The sequence below is a fragment of the Cadophora gregata genome (genome assembly GCF_030347475.1).
Source record: "Cadophora gregata isolate MNR1 chromosome Unknown scaffold_7, whole genome shotgun sequence".
Classification (NCBI taxonomy): Eukaryota; Fungi; Ascomycota; class Leotiomycetes; order Helotiales; family Ploettnerulaceae; genus Cadophora; species Cadophora gregata.
This window is the reverse complement of record NW_026695930.1, coordinates 1,633,688-1,655,721: the sequence shown is the minus strand read 5'-3', so window position 1 is coordinate 1,655,721 and position 22,034 is coordinate 1,633,688. Positions and strand designations below refer to the sequence as shown.

Below are 22,034 nucleotides of genomic sequence, written 5' to 3'. Positions count from 1 at the left end.
CTGGATGATTTGGCTACTGTACGGATTTGACCGCGAGCGTGTTTGCGGCTCTTGGCTGTATTCCGGGCCATGATACGCTTACTTGGCGGAGGGCATGGCGGAGGGAAGGCGGAGGGCACCGGCACTGGAAGAGACAGAGCGCCGGAACAGGCCAGAGGTAAAGACATGGATGGGCAGCGTGCAAGACATTATTACCTATCTATCCATAGGTACAGTGTGTGTGCAACAGCGGCTTTGCTTTACTTTACTTTACTTTACTTTACTTTACTTTACTTTACTTTACTTTACTTTACTTTACTTTACTTTACTTTACTTTACTTTACTTTACTTTACTTTACTTTACTTTACCTCCTTCGGCCTACGTACCAATAGAGCTGTCCCAAGCCTGAAGTTAAGAGGCTCAACCACTATCATTCCGGATAAATCAGTATCCAATGTACTGCACTGCCAACAGTTACGGTACAGGAGTACAGCACCGTACTGTACTCCCTGTGCTGTTTCATGGCCGGTGGCATATTATTTGACCACATGGCTGCCGATGCTGCCGGTGCGTGCCGTCAAAGGAGGCGACCTCGACAAACCACTTAGCCCCGCGGCCGGGATAATTCCCAAGCTTCTTGTTTGTCGGGAAAGCCAATCAGCGCCACGCCACCATCAACTCGAAACATCTGCATCGTGGCATATCGTCCAATCAGAAATGCCCATGACGCGATCTGTAACAGATGAGGTTTGAAGCCGCTCAAAAGGGAAACATATCGGCCAAAAGGCCTGTAATTCCTTGCGGACTCCGGGCCCGCGCATCCAGATGGCTGGATGACTCCCATGAGGCTGTGAGTGGCAGTTGATCCCACTTGATTCGTGGACTGATGATGGAATCAACAGATTCCTCGCATATGGCTTGGGTCCTGGATCGCCGCCTGCGACATGATCACCACTCTACGTGAGGTCATGATCACGAATGTTCGTCTGAACATGTTCCCACAAAATGAAAATAGTGGAAACCTCATTTCCGCTGCAACAAGCTATTATGCCACCCTCTGACCCTGTCGTCCCTGTCCGAATCTACATAAGTCAGATTTACAACTGGGTGCTTATCAGAGCTGTATTTGGTCCTTGTGGGCTATATTCACAAGGCTCTCCGGACTAAATCCGTGTTCTGGAGATTGCAGGTTGCTGCAACGATCTTGTTTTAGATCATGATGAAGGACATCCGTTTCGCCAATCTCAAGCTGATCGCTTAACTAAAGAAGTTGAGATTCAGGGGGGGCAAACCATGTGAGTAACATCTCGAAATAACTCCAACAACCTCAATTCCAGGAACCCAAAAGTGTCCTCAAACCAAGACATACGTCAACACCCTCACGCGGGAACAAAAGCCGCGCAACTTCGCACACGTCCAGCATGTTTCTCCATTACCAGTGAGCACGGATACAAGAGCGGTCAACGGGACTCAACTGGTGAAACGAAACAAAAGGCACCAGCAGCAACTTTCCCACTTTTCCTATGGGATATCCCCGCTCTAGCCTCAAGTCACGGATCCGCCCAGCGTGGAGAAGAAAGCATATTTTTCCAAGATACTCCGCTCGTGTGCGTGAGATGCAGCGGTGAGAGGCAAAAAGACCAAGAGAGTTTCCACTCCTTCTTTCAGACGCAGGAACGGAAAGTGACAAAATAGTCAAAGAGTCTGGAGAACCTTCCTGCACAGAGGGCCCAAGCTGAGAAAAACCAGGTCCGCTGGCTCACTCTATCTCGGAAGAATCAAGCTCTGTCTACTTGCACTATCATTTTACATTCCATGATCTTGCGAATGCCCTCATCAACATGCCATCGATCGTGTTTGGGCCGCGCGATGCGATGTGCTCCGACGGGGTGGCTGCAGAAGATGTACTCGTCGGCAAGTTTTGGTGCGGTGCCGTGCCGTATCATGCACAAAATCCCACACTGCTCCCGAGATTGAGATAGGAGCGTGAGGGCAAACGAGCCAGCCAGTACCAATAACCAATCATATTGCGTTTCACAGCATGCAATAGCATTACTGTGTATTCCAAAAATAGGCTCATGGCTTGATTGCTTCTGGAGCGCATTGGTACAGTGCTTTTTAATTGGGATACTTTCTTTCTTCCTCATAGGCGAGCTTCCTTTGCCCCAAAATTCGAGCAACCATCAGAAATGCCAAACGGTCAATCACGTGCAAGGCCAAATTTTGGATTGGGCTCCAAGTGGTTCACGGCCAGAATTGAACGTTGCCAGCGAAGCAGAACAATGAGCTCGCGAAGAGAACCTTGCACTTTGACTTAAGGTTTCTGAAAGAGGTTTCCTGTCACGAGTCTTCACATCCTCTCTTCCTCAATTGACATTTCTTGACTTTTCTTCCCGAGTATCTCGTCTCCCTTTCCTTGTTAATTGGAAGCTGTGCGTGATTGAGTAATAACAATCGTTTCAGGCGTCGACGGCTGAGGATACAGAAAGTCTGCTCAAGTTGTTAATATGAGCTCATAATGCTACAAACCTTCGAGTGAGCGAGACTTCGGGATGCTCATATATTAACCTTTTCTTGGGTTTGAAGGGAGTGTCAACTTTGTGATGATAGCATGGCTGGTCTAGACCTAACGCTTTGATGGATTTGCTAGAATATAATTTTGGCTGTCGTGAAATCCCGCTTGCTGTGTTGAATCTTGAGTTCTCGTCTTCAGTTCGGTATTCGAAAGTCAGGGGCGTGGCGCAGTCAGGGATGTGGAAGGTTGTGAGAGTAGACCTGGATCGGCCGAGGCTTTCTTGAAGCTTTCTCGTTATGCCTCGCCAACCACACACATGACGTTTCAATACCGTTGTGGTTATGGTTTTTGGTTCTGGCCTGACAGTACGAGCTATCACAAATGCCAGTATCCCTTGTGGAGCTTCTTAAATAGACATATCGTTCGATACTCACTCAGCCTCTCGCCCAAGAAGTTTATTGGACTACCTTACTTTTACCGAAGCGCTCTTCCTGCTCATCAATGCTTGAGGAGTATTAACCGCCCAGTATTGTTAGCGAAGATATATATGAAGGGTAATGGGTGAATGACTGGATTCGCATCGTCTATAAGGTTGGTTGGGATGCTCTGCATTATCTGCCTATCTTGTCGCGCAAAGACCCACCATGCCAACTAAATGAGGAAAACAGCCCAACAGATTATCTACGATGTGAGGAGTCGTCCAACTGATCATCACCATGGGACAAATGGCTTGTGAAACTCTGATATTTGCCATTGGTAGAGGCTATTTGTCTTCAGCCAACTCGAGTATGCCTCGCTCCAACGGAGGGCAGATTGAAGACAGTGGCTCTACCTCGGTCAACTCAATGCCCTCGGATGCTGGTTATATAAATGCAGTTGGAGTTGTCTCATGAGACTTACCGTGTCTTTTTGGATACCTACCTTTACGGCCTGGATGCATGTTGCTCTCTTTATGAATTGGAGTCCATGAGGCAAATGGAAACGGGCTTTAGGGCTGGCTAAGCGAGCCGGAATCAAAACATAGAAGGTATCAAGCATAATTCATGCACTCCGATGAATGAAGAAGATAGAATTCGAACGAAATACCCTTGAGATTAAAGCAATTAATAAAGCCATTATATTATAGCAATAGTAGTACTTCTTGAAGGCAGTTTGTCATCACCGATACACGTGACATGCGCGACGCGGCTCTAAAGTCCGCCGAACAAGCTATGACATCCAGCCTTGGACCTCATCGCAGCCTCGAGCTTCCCCCCAAGGACCATGAGGTAGCTTCACTCACCATAACGGATGGCTCTCGACCCCTCGAACGGCTACGTAGCCGCACGAAACCTACAAGACCTGAACGAGATTGCGCTGCCTATCTTCAATGTCGAGCGGGTGCAGCTCCAGTTCTCGATAGCCTCCGACTTCGTTGCCGCGCAAGTCGCAAACAATGTCCTGGTACTCGCGCTTTCAAATGGCAGGATCCTGCGCATAGATTTAGATAATCCGGCGGATATCGATGGTACGGTATATTCTCTTATAATATGAGGGCCAGGTGCTGATATTGGCCAGATATCGATTTACCAAAGAAGACCTCCGAGGTTGGCGTGATACGGCGCATGTTCCTTGACCCTACTGCGTCCCACTTGATTATATGTACGGCGCTGGGAGAGAATTACTACCTCCATACACAATCTCGACAGCCCAGGCCTCTATCCCGACTTCGTGGTGTGTCAATCGAGACTATAGCATGGAATCCAGCGTTACCAACCACTTCGACCAGGGAGATCCTCATTGGAGCGGCTGATGGCAATATCTACGAAGCATATATCGAGACGTCTACGGAATTCTACAGAAAGGAAGACAAGTACTTGAAGACGCTGTTGAAGTACCCAGATGGTTCCATTACTGGGCTCTTTGTGGACGGGGTGACGGATGCACGAAAGCCGGATATTCGAAGAGTCCTGATTGCTACGCATTCCAGGCTCATACATCTTGTTGGAAAGATTGGGAGGACAAGCCATGAAGGAGGAGCATCAATTTTCACTAAGCTGTTTGATACAGAACAACCGGTAGTGCATGAGATCTCGAGGGTGTCCACGACTGCGCCTTCATCCCTAGTGGTATCTCCAGACGCTCCAGACTCAAATTCGTTAGAAAGTCTGGCTCCTGATAGGATATTTGCATGGCTTTCTTCTCAAGGAACTTTCTATGGTCGATTGCTCACGTCACCAGCGACGACTGAGCTAGGCACCAAAGTGTTTGCAGAGTCAAAACTGCTGCCTAAGTCACAGCTTCCAGCTGCGGAGTTTGCCAAGGGTCGGAAAAAACCTGTCCAGGATGCCATTGATTCGATTGTATTGACCCAATGGCACATTGTGCACCTGGTGGGCGGACGACTGATTGCCATCAATCGACTCAACGATGAAGTGGTATTTGACCAAGTAGTTCTAGATCCGGGACAGCAGGCTCTAGGTCTTTTTGCAGATCAACAGAAGAACACTTTCTGGCTGTTCACCACCCAAGAGATATATGAGATCGTTGTCACGGACGAGGATAGGGACGTTTGGAAGGTCATGTTGAAGACAGAGCATTTCGATGCTGCATTAAGATATGCTCGGGGACCAAGTCAGAAAGATGCTGTGGCTACTGCCTCAGGTGATTATCTGGTCAGCAAAGGCTCTTACCTCGAGGCGGCTGGGGTCTATGGCAAGAGTAGCAAGCCATTTGAGCAAGTGGCACTCATATTTGTCGACAATGATCAGCAAGATGCGTTACGGAAGTATTTACTTACAAAGATCACAACGTACAAGAAGTCGTCGGTCATGCAAAGGATCATGATTGCGAGTTGGCTGGTAGAGATATACATGTCCAAGCTCAATTCGCTCGATGACACAATCATCACCAAGGCTGAGCTGTCGGAAACGCTCAATCCTGCCCAGACGAAAGATCAGCTGGACACCATTCGAACCGAGTTTCAAGACTTCGTGAAGAAGTACAAGTCAGATTTGGATCGAAAGACTACATATGACATTATCAGCAGCCATGGGAGAGAAGACGAGTTACTCTTTTTTGCCAGTGCTGTTAACGACTACAACTATGTTCTTGGGTACTGGATGCAGAGAGAACGATGGATGGAAGTTCTGGACGTTCTGAAGAAGCAAACAGAGCCAGAGATCTTCTATCGATATAGCAGTGGATTGATCACACATGTCGCTGTCGACCTTGTAGATATCCTCATGCGACACTCCGATCTGAAACCCCGAAATTTGATCCCGGCGTTACTTAATTACGATAGGAATTTCCAGGGACCATTGTCCCAGAATCAAGCGGTGCGATACCTCCTACACGTCATCAACCAGCTTAACTCGACAGATGCAGCTGTCCACAACACACTCATCTCCATTTACGCATCTCACCCGTCGAAGGACGAGTCAGCTCTGCTCTCATACCTGGAATCTCAAGGTGATGAACCAAGTTTCGATTCTGACTTCGCCCTACGACTGTGCATTGAACATTCCCGTGTCCAGTCATGTGTCCACATCTACAGCACAATGGGTCAGTACCTCCAAGCCGTCGAGCTTGCCCTCGCGCATTCCGAAATCGACCTTGCATCTCTCGTGGCCGATAGACCAGTCTCCAATCCCGCCCTCCGAAAGAAGCTGTGGCTAGCAGTAGCCAAAAAAGTTATATCGCAATCAAATGGCATCAAAACCGCTATTGAGTTTTTGAAACGCTGCGACCTGCTCAAGATCGAGGACCTCATCCCCTTCTTCCCTGATTTTGTCGTAATCGATGATTTCAAAGAAGAGATCTGTGCCGCTCTGGAAGACTACAGTCGTAATATCGACAGTCTGAAAAAAGAGATGGATGAATCTTCCCAGACGGCTACGAATATCAAGATTGATATTGCAGCTCTAGACCATCGATACGCTATTGTTGAGCCGGGAGAGAAGTGCTACGATTGTGGGCTACCTCTGCTGAGTCGGCAGTTCTTCGTGTTTCCTTGCCAGCACGCATTCCATAGCGACTGTCTGGGACGGAAAGTAATGGAGCAGGCTGGAATAGGGAAGAGCAAGCGGATCAGGGAGTTGCAGGGTTTGGTCAGCAAGGGAATGGTGACAGGTGCGAAGAGAGACAGGTGTATTGCGGAATTAGATGGGTTGGTGGCTAGTGCTTGGTAGGTACCTCTTGTTTGTCGCTCTCTTATCCTATTCAAAGGAAGCACGGCACTCGCTGACTAATTTGTGTGTGAACAGTATTCTCTGCAGCGATTTTGCGATAAAACGCATCGATGAGCCGTTCGTGCTCGATACGGATGATAGGAACGAGTGGGCATTATAATCATAGCATACCGGATATGTAACATATGCGTCTCAGGCTTATTGCCGTAATACTCATAATCCAAACCCTCTTGATTAGCCTCTTGAAGGCTAAAAGTGTAACCCAGCTGGTTTCTTGCTTCCACTGCTAGTATGTGGATATAATTTTAGGGAAGGTTTTCTTCTCACGTTGGGTGTATGGCTTAGTACGTTGGTTCGGTTTTGTTAGTATCGACTCATCCAGTCCGCATTGCATCGTCCTTGCCTTGTAATTCTCAACAACAAAAAAAGCAAGTACTTCTAGGCATTCATCACTTTCAGCTTCGAAGTCCTCAACTCAATTTCTCACTTTCAACAACCATGCTTGACTTTACAGAACAGGCCCAGGCTCATAGGCAGATAGCAGAGCCAACACCAGCGGCCGCAGTCTCAATGTCACCTAAACCTCCCAATGTCCCAGGGATTTTACAGCACATCAAATTTAATCTATATCTGCCCTCGGTGATTCTCCATATGAGTCCAGGATATGACTACAATCGTTTCACGCCTGATCCAGACGAAGCGTTCAGCGAGCTGGCTCAGGATTTTGACAAAGTCGTGAACGAGTTTCGCGGCATAAGAAAGCAGCCTGAACGGAGTCAGGAATTTTTTGAGCAATACAAGAGGTATTTACGAGATGCTTTAGTGAGGATGGTGCATACCAGTAATGCCCTCGAGAATGCTGGGGTAGGATTCGACGTTACGAACAGTTTGGTGGATGATATGTTAAGTGGAATGGAGATGTCAGCAGAGATTGGGGAGGACGATGCTCGGTAAGCCTCGATGTCCTGAGTGGAGGGTTTTGTTCAATAGAATACTAGCTCATCTATTCCAGGTACAAAGCCATAGTGGACCACCTATCTCAAAAGAGAGCAGACACGAGCTACCACGCTGTGCAACAAGCCTTCCGTCAAGTTATCCAACATGTCTACGCGGTCTTCTACATCATCGAGCAAATGATCGTACAGGACAAGCTCTTATCAGAAGCACTTTTACAACAAACCCACCGTATCCTAACCGATGGCATAAACGCGGAGAACTCAGAAAGTGATCCATCGACGGCATATGGCGGCACATATCGCACCGATGACGTTGGCTGGACACCATTCTCTTCCTTCGCAGCACCATCATCAATCCCCTACCGAGTAGCCTCAACAATCACAGAGCTCAATACCACCATCCAGAGATCGGAATCCACAATGGCCATTGACCCATACCAACTTGCCTCGAAAACTTCCCACAAGCTGCTCACTATTCATCCTTTCCTGGACGGCAATAGTCGCGTATCTCGGATTGTGCTTAACACGGTTTTGCTGAAGTATACGTGTACAATGATACCGTTTGGACGCGATCCGATTGAGGCGGCGAAGTGGAAGGAAACTGTTGCTAGGGCGGCGGAGATGGAAGTAGAAATAGAGGACATGGGTGGGGAATATTATAAGGACTTTGGACATGGAGACAAAGGCCCTTGGAAGGAAGTAGCAACGCTGGTTTTGATCCAGGGTCGCAGAGAGATGGGGAATTTGAGGGAGATACTTTTGACAGAGGCGAAGCAGGGTAAGAAGAGGACGAGTGGTGCTGATATGTATCCATGGGAGGGAGAGACCGATGATCCATTCGTGAGAGAGATGGAGAAACGTATGGGAAGGGGGGCTTTACTCCCGCCTAAGGATGACGAGGATCTTTCTTAACTTTGAAAGCGACATTGTGGTTTTTCGAGGTGTGTTTACCACTGGAGGAACCTATCAATGGCCGAGATAGAGACAGGAGACCGATCCCGATCTTGAAGGATGAGAAATTCTTAACGGTATGAATTGCTTCATACGGGTGGCCGGAGGAAGATGAACCAGTCATTTATTCTGCATGTCTATTCGCTGCTACTCACAATAAAGCCTCTTGGTTGTTCTGTGGGAAAACATAAATATCGTTTGTATTGAAAGCTCCAGGTGTTCAGAGATCAAGACTGCACGTTGCAGACGACATGGCTCTTGCGAGATGAAGTCGGCGTATTGAATATAGGAACCCTTGCCATTACAACACTTTCTTGACGTGTACTTTGCTTTGACCTTCGCATTACGATGTGCAACAAAATCTCGGGAATTCACCATTGCGGCTGGGATTTCCTGGTTGGGTTTTGGCGTTCTCGCTTGGAAGAATGGAAAAGGGGTTGGGTAAACACGGAGGATAAATTGAAAGGATAACTTTGATCGATAAGAACTGGGGTACTTCTATGCTACACTATTCTGACGCCTGTAAACTACCTGGTGAGACTGATTCGCTTCAGATTCATACATAGGCACGATGTATCATAAAATAAGCAAAGCAAAAGGTACAGAAAACAAAGGCCAACAGAAACTTATGTTGACATGTCAAGGCTATCCCAATGCTCAGTCAAACCCCCATTTATAAAGCTAATTTCTCGTCATACGCACACTTTGCTCTTGCCTTGTCCAAATGAAATGTGAAGACGAGCGAGTCGACTTTGAAACACCAGGTAATGACCTCGATGATCTCTCTGGTCAGCTCTTCGATAATGATGAACTAATCAGCTGAATCAAGTAGGTATGTTATGTCTTGACGTTTGCTAATATTAAGAAGGCCTCAGTGGCAGAGCCGGATGCGTCCAAATCCAAACAGGTGACCGGGTGGGAGGCGGCATTGTTAGCTTTTGTGGCAGCTGCGTCCGGCGACTGACAAGGCTCCAAAATTGAACAATTGCCCAAACAGAATTCTGCCCTACCGAAACGTGAGCTTTTTCGGTGTTGTTTGAGTTTCTCTCCATATTCTCGTCACACACTGTCAGTAACATAGTTGTTGGAGCCGTCCTCCTGCAATTGAATACTGATACAGTCTGCTTCTGATACCAGGATTGCAGGGATTTCAAATGCTTGCTGCACGAATGGAAGCTGATAACCAAGAGTGAAGAATGTTCCGATGCGCTGGTACTGGCCTTTATTTGCCTCAACAGCTTTCAAAATCAGGCCAGTGACTTGCGAGAGAGGTCGGTTGAGGAGTGTCAAAATGCACAACAGCCCATCTCCCACTTCTGCACCGCCTGCTACATCGAGTCTGGCGTTGAGTCTGACAGGAGGATAGGCCGTTTGGAGCTGTTCAATTGTCTCGTGAGGTTTTGCGAAAGGTAGCTGAACCTTTACTCTTATGATCGATTTACATTTAAGGCGGAGGATAGCAGCTGTGACTTGACCAAAACAATCGTCAGTAGCGTGCTTGATGTCAATATTTTCGATCTCCACATGATGATGCTTGTTGTGATCTAGAGAAGGAAACTCTATCTTTCCGGTGATTGATGCCCATGACCACTGGATGAAGTACGAGTCAGTAGATATCATAGATGTTTATGTCGGTAACAAGCCCCCCCGCCCAAAAAAAGGTCAGCAGCCACCTACAGTTGGAGCGGCATATGGCGTGATCCTTCGGCCTGTCAGCCTCGACATCTCAACGAATTTGAGAGAGTATGTTATCTTTCTGCAAACCAGCAACGTATTCGTCTTTCCGATTACGTTGCACAATTTCTGCAAGTTTATCTCTAGCAAGAGTTAAGTTGCATGTCGAATACACGTTAACAAATGTCGACCATCCCAAAGAAGAGTTTATCTGCTGGATTTCCAGATGGCTCATGGCGTCAACAAAGCGAGAAGGAGTTCGATCTGAAAAGGTCTCACACCTGAAAGTGCCTTCACACTCCCAGAACACCTGGTTACGGGTAAAATGTGAAATACGCTTTGACAGTAGACGCTCTTGTAACACCCACGCCCTTCTAAATAGAGGCTGGGCTAGGAGATATTCTTCAAAGTCATCAGGAATACATTGGTAATTGCGAGCTGGTAATTGACGACCATAGTACTGGCTTTGAATAGGATGCCCCCAAAATATATGTCGGTCGAAGTGCAACCATAACTGCGATCTGGAGCGCTGGAAGCAGCGATATTTATCGTTGAGCCACCATAGACGTCACTCATCAAGGACAACTGCCGATTCCAGTCATTAATATCATCTTGGATGATACATAAGGAGTCAATCCAGAGATCTTCCAGTCCAAGGTACGACGTGATACGTATCGCATCTTGGAACGTCTTGGTGAGAGCTTGGACGGGAACGCTCTCTTGAACCTCGGCAATGTTGCTTGTATTCAGTGTGAGAAAGGAGAAAGAACCTCAGCAATGACACAAAGTAGCGTATTCGGGGTCACTTCAAGTTCATTTGAAAAACATAGTCGTGTGTTTCTATTACCGAGGACCAAGAGTCGTATCGGTGTTCGATGACTTTGAGAGCTGTGGCATCCTTCATGAAGCATTTGACAACGATTTAGCCATGTTTTACACAGTGGCAAGTTGGATTCCGTGCTGGCAATTTTGAGCGGTGGATGATTGTGGATTGCCGCTATGCTTCGCGTTAGCCGGCTCTCTAGATACGATGACAAGACTTACGAGAGAGGAGAGTAGGGAGCATGCTGATGATGGCATGTTTTCCAGGTCGCAGGATGCTCAAAATGATGCGACTATCACCAAAATCATCGTCACCAGATGGTCTTGCACCGCGGGTTGTTTCTAGAATCGCTGTGCCAGCTTGTAATTCTGTGGTGTCGTCCCATTCATCCCCATCTCGCTCACTCTGGATGAGATGGATACACAAGATGCAACCCGCAGTGGCTGAAGCTGCCAGGGCATGGCTAGTGGGGTAGTGTTTGAACTTCAGTTTCTCAAGGTAGCCGCCAATTTCGGGACAATGGTCTATGGTATCTTGGCAGAATTCGCAGAGCTTGGGAGGGATATTTTCATCATAGTGTGGAGATTCTTTACCACTTGGTCCAGACATACCTAGCCTGGCGAAGTACAGTCTTAGTGGAGTGAGGTGGCTCAGATCATAGCGTGCTGTTGAGGTGGGGATGTGCATGCTAATAATTGAATGAGAGTCTCACGGCAGACTGAAAAGATGGATCTATCGAGCTTCCAGGCGTAGCTAAAGGGAGCCAGGAAATGAAAATATCATTGTGAATCGCTACTTCGCTTCTGCGGCATCTGGAGGGGAAGTTGCAGGTACCTGTTCGAAATATATACACTAAGTTAGTCCCGCTACCACTCGCATCCGAAGAAACCCTGTCAGCGTCCCACACAGCCTCTATCAAAATTTAGAGTACTATATATATTTGCATAAGCATAATCTCTGCATCAAAACAACTACCCTGCCCGGGTAGCTCAATCGGTAGAGCGTGTGGCTCTTATGAATATACATCATCTGGACACCTCAAGGTCGTGGGTTCGAGCCCCACCTCGGGCTCAATTCCCGAGGTTCTCTGAATCAGAGAGCTTCTTCCTTTTTTGCTTTTGTTGTGGATGAGGAATTTTTTGTTGCAGAGTCTTTTGGGAGTTTCTGGCGGTAGTGCTGGCTAAGCGAGGTGGCAGAAATACTGTCAGGCGGGGCGGTGAGCTGCACCATAGCTAAGACCTGCCTATTACCTGTTGATAAACGAACGACATGCCTATGAACCTTCAATTGCGAAGCAATTTCCCTGTATCTAAGAACTCTCCTTAATAAGGTAGAGCGACTGTTTTTCCCGGTATGGAAATACTTAGACACTTCGGTCTCTGCTTCCTGGGTATGACTGGCAGCATTGTTGGGGACCTGGAGAGCAAGAGGGTCGGCCAACCCCAATACCGAATGTTTGAACTGACTTCACTTTATGATAGCAGTATGAAAGTGCACTCTATTTTGAAGCTGTGTAACATAAATAAGTTACTGTATTGACATCTTCCATTTCCAGATGTACAATCAAATCCCTATCGAGAGTCATTCTTCTACCGCGTCGTTCAGCCACCTGGTCCGAAAGCCGATCCCGCAATAAATAGAAGTCCTTGCAAATTATGTTCTTCAAGACATTCCTCTCCGTCATATATTCAGTCAATCCATCATAGATATGATGATATGTATAGTACAGAATTCGTTACGCCATGCCATGCCATGCCATGCCATGCAATGCAGTCAAAAATGCTAATGCTCGCTTCATAACTTTCAAACACATATCCCAATTCCAAAAGGTCCCCTGTACCTGTAAGTCTTATCCCTTAAACGCCAAACTAATGCACCGTTCCAATCCACGCTCCAAATCCTAGGCAATTCAAATAGCCCGTCCAGAAAATGCCGCTCTGAATCTCGGAAAAGTAGAGAGAACAAAACTCTGCAGGTGTGTCTAAGTCTATCACATCGCCGCGTACAATATGCCTGCTCCAACGGCAGCCATGGCACCTATGTTCATGGGCGCTGCTGTTCGTTGCGCCCATGCTTTCGAAGTTGCGGTTCCCCCAAGGCCAACCGAGGCCGTTCCACCAGCCATGACTCCAGTATCCACCCCAACTTCGGCATCGACTGGATCAGATACATCTGTGGCACCGGGAACAGAGGTTGCTCCTGTTGTTATCTCAACCACGTTAGTGGTTGTTGAGTTGAAGTTCGTTTGGGCCATCGAGATCTCGTTGTTGGCAAGGTCATATACCAAGTAAGCGGATCGGATGAACGTGTCGCCCATTACTGAGGTGCTGGATCCGGCTGGAGCGATACCAAAGAGGCATGCTGGGGTTCCATCTGAGAAGGTGAGTTGTCGACCACTAGCTGACGTGACGACAATGACGAGTTCATCCATAGGAACGGATATCATTGGGCCGGAGAAGGTGAAGTTGAGTGTGGTGGCATTGTCAGCAAGCGAACATGGGACATAAGCAGCGCCTTGGGAAGCATCGTACTGAGCATCCACTTGCTCATAGATTGCCTCGGTCATGGCATCTGGGAGGTAGGTGAGCGAGCTACCCGAATCCAGGAGGACAGCCTGTGCTTGATTTTTGGCAATCACAATGTTGCCAAAACTCACGGCCGTGAGCGTGATGAGAAATTCGGCAAAAAACCCTCCTTCGGCCTGGATTGGAAGGGTTTCCAGTGTACCCAAGTATTTCCCGGTGTCGACTCCGCCAAACAAAATGCTGCCAGTGTTCGCGTCCAGATCATTCAACCACAAGCTATACGCATTCGATTGAATGAGACCATCCTCCACCATCTGCGAGGGCAAGTTCCTGTAGGGCGCTTTTCCAGCTCTTCCAACCTGCACTTCATTGACCTCGTAACCGATTCCTAGAATTCCTTCACTCGACGAACTGACATACCCAACACCGAACTGGAGCTTTCTCAAACTTGATGTCCCAATTGAGAATGTGTCCGTCACATAGTCTCCCGCCGCCCCCGATCCATCCACGTACGAAATGTTAAAGTCGCTCGCAACATACGAGTATGTCGAGGACGAGTTGGCCGAATATGTTCCTGCAAATGCACATGGGCTTCCTTTCGTTCTACACCACGTCGATGATGCTGTATTCACCCATAGATCGCTGCTACCTGTGTCGAGATGTAACCGAAAGCTTTGTGCTGGTGTCCCTAATGTCGCATTTGCAAAATACAACGTTTCCTTGGAGAGGTCAGTCCGAGTTTCAACGTGCAATTATTTAACTGACCTCATTATCCAGCGTTGCTTGAACAGTCTCTGCTCTCCTCCGTAATCTGTCTCTCTTCACAGGATTCCGTATCGTGTTCCTCTCGATCTGAAACCCTACAACTCTTGCTGGTCCATCGGTCCTCCTCTGTAACTGAAGTGCTTCGGTGCATGTTGATAATAAAGTCGCCGAGATGGCCAACGTCGTGAGGCCCTTCATGATTCTCTATTTCAAACAGTTGTCCTTGAAGATGTCGCCCTTCCTCCTGGTAACGGGCCTTCCACGACTATATTGGTTCCCAAGATCCAGATGACGCGGTCAAGGGTACACTAGAAGGTCTAGTGTCGGCTGTGAAAGCCGAAAATTGGAAGATCTATAGATGGCAAACGGCAGCTAACTGACAAGCAAAATGACAATTTCGTTTGGGCGAAGGGTATCGTTGAAAGGCGTAACGAAAGGCTTGGCTGGCAGACGTAAAGACTGACAACACAGACAAAATCGTTCAGGGATTTTCTGTGCAAGGAAAAAACGATAAAATCAAATTAAAGATAGGGAGCAGAATTCCATGAGAGGATTATTAATTCCGCAAGCTGACGTCGCCCTAGTGGACGGTGCCTGGTCAACTTTGCGGGAGGGCTGGTTTGTATGGAGGGGTGAGGTGCAGTTGGGAAACAATGGAAAAAAAGAGTCCAGATGAGAAGTAGCGAGATCGCCTCATACAATACAAAAGGGCTTGGATTATTAGAAATGCCAAGTAAACCCCAAGATCTGGGAGCGAAAGGTTACTCGACGATGAAATAATTCCAAGCGTTTTTCCCAGGTGCGCTGCGACACAGAGTCTGGGAGGAGGGCTTTGTATTGTCTTGGCAGAGACCGGGGCTTGTGGACCCGCAAAGTGACGCGGCCAACGACGCTGGAAAGCAAGAGAGGACGAGAACCTGAAAGCCACGATCGCAGTGAGCTCAGCGTACTGTATGTACGTACCGTGAGGGGGACAAAAGGAATGAGATCAGTGGGGTGCCATGGCCATGGCCACGCATCGTCCGCCTACCCTGCTGCAGGCACTCCAGTGCCTGCAGTGCAGTGCTGTGCAGCGCTGAGCCCAGGAGTCAGGCAGGGCAGGACTCTTTGAGCAAGTTGACCGAGAAGTCAGAGTTGAGCGAGCGAGCGACGGGTGCTATTTCCAGCCAAACTGTTGGAGCTAACCTTTCTTTGATGCTTGCGAAAGGATGATCAGACAGTGGAAACGCAGAGCAGGACGGGAACTGCGTCAACTGGGCTGAAAATACCCTAAGCGACAGATGCGAAACGCGGCTGCAAGCCCACCCCAGTCATTTTCCATTGGCACCGGCCGGCGATGAGACGTGCAAGGAGGGCGATGTGCGTCTGGGCGAAACGGGGGCTTTCAGGTGAACGTCGCGATCCTGTCTGTCCTCATTCGCCCTCTGGACGTTTCGTGCCGGCTGGGCGCTAAAAGGTGACTCTCTATCAATTGGAAGCGTGACGGGGGCAAAGGAAAAAGGCAAACAAGATGGATAGGAGGAGGGCGGAGCGTTGGTTCGGAGGTCGTCCTCCAAGACTTCACCAAGACGACTTACTGCTCGGCGCTGTTCACGCATAGGACCTAGTGGTCATATTATAACCGTGACCTCCGAAGATGGAGATGAAGATGAAGAAGCTGGCAGGCAGTGGTGGCTGGCCCGATTCGGTAGAGCTTGCTGCTCAAGATTTAAGACCACCAAGACGTTGTTTTGTTCGGGATGTGTTTGGTGACATCTTCAAATGTGAGGGACATGAAATCAACCTTGTGGCTGCAGCGTTTGGAGCTAAACCGCATCGATGCGTTCCCGGATCTCAATCTGCAGGGCACATCACCATCCCTTACCTACCAGCCAGTGTCCGGCTAAGACTTTCCTAGGCTGTGCTTCGGAATTACTGTAAGATGTCAAAATACTCCTGGCGAGGACTGTCGTGGCTGTAAATTATCAAACATGCCTCTTCTTCTTGTGGTGTTCCCAATTCTCTTCTTTACATTTGGTGATGTTCTTGACCGTTTCAAACACCAGCGCCACATGGAATGTTCCCCAGACGCGATTTTATTCTCCGAAAAGTCCAACAGTAGGTTTTGATGACAGGCTTTGAGAGTAACAACGTCCCACGGCTATATCAGCGCCGCATCCGACTGTCAACTGCCCCCCTATTGGTGATGAGATCTTGGGTGTTCTTGGAGTGAGCAGATCTTGGTCACGGACGGAGAATATGGGACGTCAACGGGCTATCTGATGAAGAGTTTGCTATCATTGAGCCGAATGCCATCTGGTGTTGAAGATTCCGAGTCAGCAGACTTCAGTAAGCTTCAGCCTGAGATTCCGTTGGTTAATTCGTCTCCAGGCGAATGAATACCTTAGGGCCCGTTTGGATCGGAAGTGACACTTGGGAAGTGACACTAAAACTGGAAATAACAAAATCGTCACTTCCGTCACTTCGAGAAATAATAAATAAGTGACGATTCTATTTAGCTCGATTTTATCACTTCTAGAAATATCTGTTATTTCTGTTAACTTTAGTTATTCGCTGTAGTTCTTACTAAAAGTAGAAATCCTGTAAAAAGTATCACTTCACTACCCTATGCGGCTCCACGGCTCTACGGCTCTATAGCTCTACTCCTTTTTACTACTACTACTACTACTACTACTACTATATGCGCTATACTACTATTAATTGCCCTATCGATATAGCACTGGCGTAGGAACTAAAGAATCGCCTATTTTACTAGTATTCTAGCTATATCTGCGATATCTATTTACGACTAGAACAACTTTGAATAGTAATAATAATACGATTCTAAGCTCTCCGGGAAGGAATAGATAGAGGAGCTTTTAGAGGGCCACGATATACGTATTCGAGATAATTTAGGCGTTTCTAAAGATAGCTTTTACTATATTAAAGATTTCCTGATTCGGAAAGGTAACTTATAGCGCACACGTTACATAGGGACTACAGAACAGCTAGGAATCTTCCTATACGCGGTAGTTACGGATTTATTAATAAGGAAGCTTACGGAACGATTCTAATATAGTACGAAGATAATTAATCGGACTTATTATAAGATTATGCGTTGTTTTTATTATAAAGACGTGTTTGAATTAATAGTTCTGTTAGTAACTAATATAATGCCTATTCCGTCTTAGATACTCTATAACTACTAATATAAAGACTATTTTAAGTATTGCGTAGAAGTAATTAATAGTACATATATTCCGATATCTCCTCTATCTAATAAAAGAGCCTCTTTTAGAGATAGGTCTAGAAACCTTACTTAAAATGTACTTACTATATATAACTTTAATATAAGGTTTACTAATCTTTTGACTAGCTAGGAAGGTAGTACAGCAGATTCAGTACTATAGATTAAGGCTTAACGTAGTAAAGCTATAAAGATTCTAATAGGGAGATATACTCTTAGAGATACTAGTTGTAAAGGTAGTGGTAACCACTTCTTTACTATACCTGATTAGGAAGAGTCTAGAGCTCGGCAAAGCTCGGTAAGACTCGGTAGAGCTCGGTTAACTCTGAAGGGGTTTACCAACAGTTACCTACTTAGTTATACGTAAAGGGAAATAGCTCTACACTACTACAGGAGTTTACGTCAAGTTTTACGTCAAATGTAATTAGTCCTAATCGGGAATAGCCCAGGGAATTTATCTATATAGGCTCGAGCGCCCTCCACGGAATCGAGAGCTCCTTAGCTTAATATTCGCGCTAATAGAGAGGTTATCACCTAATCCGTAGTTATTTCGCTCACGTGCTAGCTAACGCTAAACCGTGCTATTACAATAGAACTTAATATAATATTCCGGAAGCTAAGTTAATAGGGAAAGCTATATAGCAGCGAGTTATCTAAGAGAGTTATAAGTAAGCGGCGAGAGAAGAAGCTATACTTCGAGTATAGCTTCCCCGGTTATATAGCTAGCTCTTATTAATAAAAGAAGTTATAGATAGATAAGAAACACACTAATATAATAGGATATAGCTCTTATAATAAACTAATATAATAGCTTACTATAATATATTAATATATAACTACAGATAAGCTTAAGGAGAATTATATCTATATATAGTTAGGTAATTCTAATAATAGTAAGCGAGATTCCGCGAGTGTTATAGATTAGCTTAAGTAGACTATTAGTAGTATACTCCCTAAGAACTATATATATTAAGATAACAATAGCTCTAAGGCTGATAATAATATAGAGCTAATACTGAGTAATAGTAAGGAAGAAGCTTAGGAGCTAGAATAGACTCCCGAACTAAGGCTACTTTAACCTAAACTCTTAGAATTAAAAGTGAGTAAAATTTAGGAAGTTACCTAATAAGAAGAGAGCCTATATCAGGTCAGCTATAATACTCACTACTAGACTAATATAGCTACCGGGGTTATATATTAGGAACTAGGCCTTATTAGCTTAGGGGGTCTACCGTAGGAAGTAAAGTACGAGATAGTCTACCGGGACTATAAACGAATTAGATAAAGTATAGTTAGTAGCTAAGAAAGACTAGCGACCTTTATATAGCACTTATTACTCTAGAACACTACTATCCTTAATACTAACGCGCTACTAGAGATAGGCAAGGAATAGAAGATTATAGCAGAGAGCTAATATTATAGAATATAGGTCTACGTTAATAACGATAGTCGTTACTATTACAAGATATATAACCTAGTAACGTATACCGAACTCGGAGTAGGGCTTATATATAAAGTCAGTCTAAGCTATAGTAATCAGAGGGTATAAGAGAGCGTTCTTAACTATAGCGTTTATTAAGAATATTTCTACGTATAGCAGCTTACTGCTATTAGAGATAAGTATCTTACGCTAGAAGTAAAAATCAAGGGAGTTAAGCTTTAAGCGATAGCAGATTCTAGAGTATAAGGGAACTTTATATCTCTTACTATTATACTTAAACACTACCTATCAACTAAAGTAAAGGATAAGAGATACTATCTAGTACTAGTAGATAGTAAGGTTACCTTAGAGGGACTAATCGAGGTCTAGACCGCTTTAGTCTATATAGGTATCACTAAGCACTCTAAAATAATCTAGTTTAATGTTATTAGGATTAGAAAGTATAATATTATCCTAGGGTTACTATAGATAGAGAAGTATAATCCTATTATTAATTAGCAGATAGGAAAGCTTAAGTTTAGTTATTATAAGAACTACTATTATCTACCGGGAATAGAAGTAGTAAGTATTCGAGAGGTTAGCGCTACCTCTAAGGAAGAGCTCGGATACTAAGATAAAGGTCTACTAATAAAGGATATACTATTAGTATATAAGAAGTTTATAGTACTATTTAAAGAGGAACTAGGTATTAAGGCCTTACCGGAACACTAGGACTACGATTATCAGATCGAGTTAGAACTAAGTATTAAGCCGATATTCTAACTACTTAGGAAATACTTAGTAATAGACTTAATAATAATTAAGTAATATATTAATAAAAACCTAGCGAAGGGATTTATCTGAGAGTTTAAATCTCTATAGGAGAGTAATATCTTATTCGTAGAGAAGAAAGATAGTAGATACTAAATATATATTAACTACTATTAATTAAATAATACTATAAAAAAGAATCGTTATACACTACTATTAGCTAAAGAGCTATAGGATAGACTCGTTAGAGCTAAGATCTTCACTTAGCTCGACTTATAAGGAGTGTACAACCTTATTAGAATAGCTGAAAGTAAAAAGGAGAAAATAGTATTTCGCACTTGTTTCGGATACTATAAGTATATAGTTATACCCTTCAGCTTAACTAACGCACTAGCTATATTTCAGCGTCTAATTAATAATATTTTATAGCCTTACTTAGATATAATATATATATACTATTTAGATAATATACTAGTCTACTTTAAATCAGAAGAGTAATATATAGAGAATATTATAGCTATTCTCTAGAGGCTAGAAAACACTTACTTATTACTTAAACTAGAGAAGTGTAACTTCTATATAGATAAGGTTATCTTCCTAAGCTATATAGTTATTACCGTAGGATTAGCTATAGATCTTAAAAAGATTAAAGTAATTATTAAGTAGATAAGGCCTACGAATATTAAAGAAGTATAATTATTCCTTAGGTTTACTAACTTCTATAGGCGATTTATTAAGGACTACTTGAAAATCGCGAGGCTACTTATAGAGTTAACTTATAAGAATAAGGAATTCTACTAGTCTGATAGCGCGCGAAAAGTATTTAAGGCACTTAAAGCAGCTTTTATTATAGAGCTAGTACTTACTTCTTTTACCTCTAATAAAGAAATACATATAGAGATAGATTCTTTAGACTACGCTATTAGAGCTATACTTAGCTAACTAGGTAAGGACGGAAGATAATAACTAGTTACTTACTATTCACGGAAACTATTACTAGTAGAACTTAACTATAATATATATAATAAAGAGTTACTAGTAATTATAGACGTAGTATACGAATAGAAAGTCTACTTTAAGAGTGCTACTTATAAGATACAAATCTTAATAGACTATAAGAATCTTATTTACTTTATAACTACTAAGGAACTAAACTAATAGTAAGTTCACTAGTATAAAACACTCTCTACTATTAAACTTTAAATTTCTTATATTAAAGGAATAGAAAACACTTAAGCTGATACTCTAAGCTAAAAACTAGAATATCTTACGAATAAGACTTACGAATCCTATACTATACTATAGAATAATAGCGATTTATTAGTTATTAATAGCTAATAGCTAGCTGCGATAGGGTAGCTAGTTATAGAGAAAGTCTGGAAGGGCTACGCTAATAACCTAGTTATAGCTGAATAGCGACGCTAATTAGGCGAAGGATTCTCTTTCTCCTTAGGAGGAGCTTTCTTATTCTAGAGATAAATATATATACTTACTCAGGACCGGACTGAATTCGTTAGGGACTTCTATAAGCTACTTGCTTATAGATATCAGGGGCTAACTAAGATACTATCTAAGCTATCTAAGGAATACTACTTCCTAGGTATAAGAAAGGTAATTAAAGATATAGTAATATTATATAATATATATATCCGGAATAAGGCTATATACTATACTTTATATAGGCTTATGAAATCGCTAATAATACTACCTCGCCCTTAGAAATTAATCGCTTTAGATTTCATAGTTAAACTACTACTCTTAAAAGATCTAATTATAGGAATCGTGTACAACTTAATCTATATAATAACAGATAGGTTTATAAAGTACGTATATATAGTACTAGTACTTAGAACATAGAACGCGCCTATAATAGCGCAGGTATTCCTTAGAATAATCTTCGTAAGCTACAGAATACTAGATAAGATTATCTTAGATAGAGATAAGCTCTTTACCTTAAAGTTCTAGAAAACTCTTATCGCGCTCTTAGGAATAAAATAGAAAATATTAACTATATTCTATCCTTAGACTAATATATAAATAGAACGAATTAACTAGATAATAGAGACTTATCTTCGATATTATATAAACTATAAATAGAACGACTAGGTGTAACTACTTCTACTTACCTAGTTTATATATAATAGCGCGGATCAGGAGACTATTAGAGTATCGCTATTCTACGCGAATTATAGGTATAATCTCATAGTATATAACCTACTAATAGCTAGTTAGGGTACCGCGTAAGAAGCTATACTATAA

At 44.2% G+C, this 22,034-nt stretch overlaps 5 protein-coding genes and 1 non-coding gene across 6 annotated transcripts; 3 read left to right on the top strand and 3 right to left on the bottom strand.

The window, feature by feature from the left end:
* Positions 1–3,785: 3,785 nt before the first annotated feature.
* On the top strand, positions 3,786–6,824 carry ONS95_013284 (uncharacterized protein; the record flags this gene model as incomplete). The annotated part of the gene is made up of 3 exons (XM_058506925.1): positions 3,786–4,002; positions 4,053–6,660; positions 6,740–6,824. 3 exons carry the CDS (start codon positions 3,786–3,788, stop codon positions 6,822–6,824), a joined length of 2,910 nt encoding a protein of 969 aa, XP_058357655.1.
* A 338-nt stretch (positions 6,825–7,162) lies between these two features.
* Positions 7,163–8,532, top strand: ONS95_013283 (uncharacterized protein; the record flags this gene model as incomplete). The annotated part of the gene is made up of 2 exons (XM_058506924.1): positions 7,163–7,614; positions 7,677–8,532. The coding sequence occupies 2 exons, from the start codon at positions 7,163–7,165 to the stop codon at positions 8,530–8,532; spliced, it is 1,308 nt and encodes a 435-aa protein (XP_058357654.1).
* A 1,098-nt stretch (positions 8,533–9,630) lies between these two features.
* Positions 9,631–10,296, bottom strand: ONS95_013282 (uncharacterized protein; the record flags this gene model as incomplete). Its single annotated transcript, XM_058506923.1, has 2 exons — positions 9,631–10,161; positions 10,249–10,296. The coding sequence occupies 2 exons, from the start codon at positions 10,294–10,296 to the stop codon at positions 9,631–9,633; spliced, it is 579 nt and encodes a 192-aa protein (XP_058357653.1).
* Positions 10,297–10,635: 339 nt separating this feature from the next.
* On the bottom strand, positions 10,636–11,677 carry ONS95_013281 (uncharacterized protein; the record flags this gene model as incomplete). Its single annotated transcript, XM_058506922.1, has 3 exons — positions 10,636–10,984; positions 11,185–11,242; positions 11,290–11,677. 3 exons carry the CDS (start codon positions 11,675–11,677, stop codon positions 10,636–10,638), a joined length of 795 nt encoding a protein of 264 aa, XP_058357652.1.
* A 369-nt stretch (positions 11,678–12,046) lies between these two features.
* ONS95_013280 lies at positions 12,047–12,139 on the top strand. The gene has a single exon. It is a non-coding gene; the product is annotated as a tRNA-Lys (tRNA).
* A 919-nt stretch (positions 12,140–13,058) lies between these two features.
* On the bottom strand, positions 13,059–14,915 carry ONS95_013279 (uncharacterized protein; the record flags this gene model as incomplete). The annotated part of the gene is made up of 2 exons (XM_058506921.1): positions 14,359–14,915; positions 13,059–14,312 (listed from the first exon to the last, which is right to left on the bottom strand). Exons 1-2 carry the CDS (start codon positions 14,554–14,556, stop codon positions 13,059–13,061), a joined length of 1,452 nt encoding a protein of 483 aa, XP_058357651.1. The 5' UTR covers positions 14,557–14,915.
* Between the last annotated feature and the right edge of the window lie 7,119 nt (positions 14,916–22,034).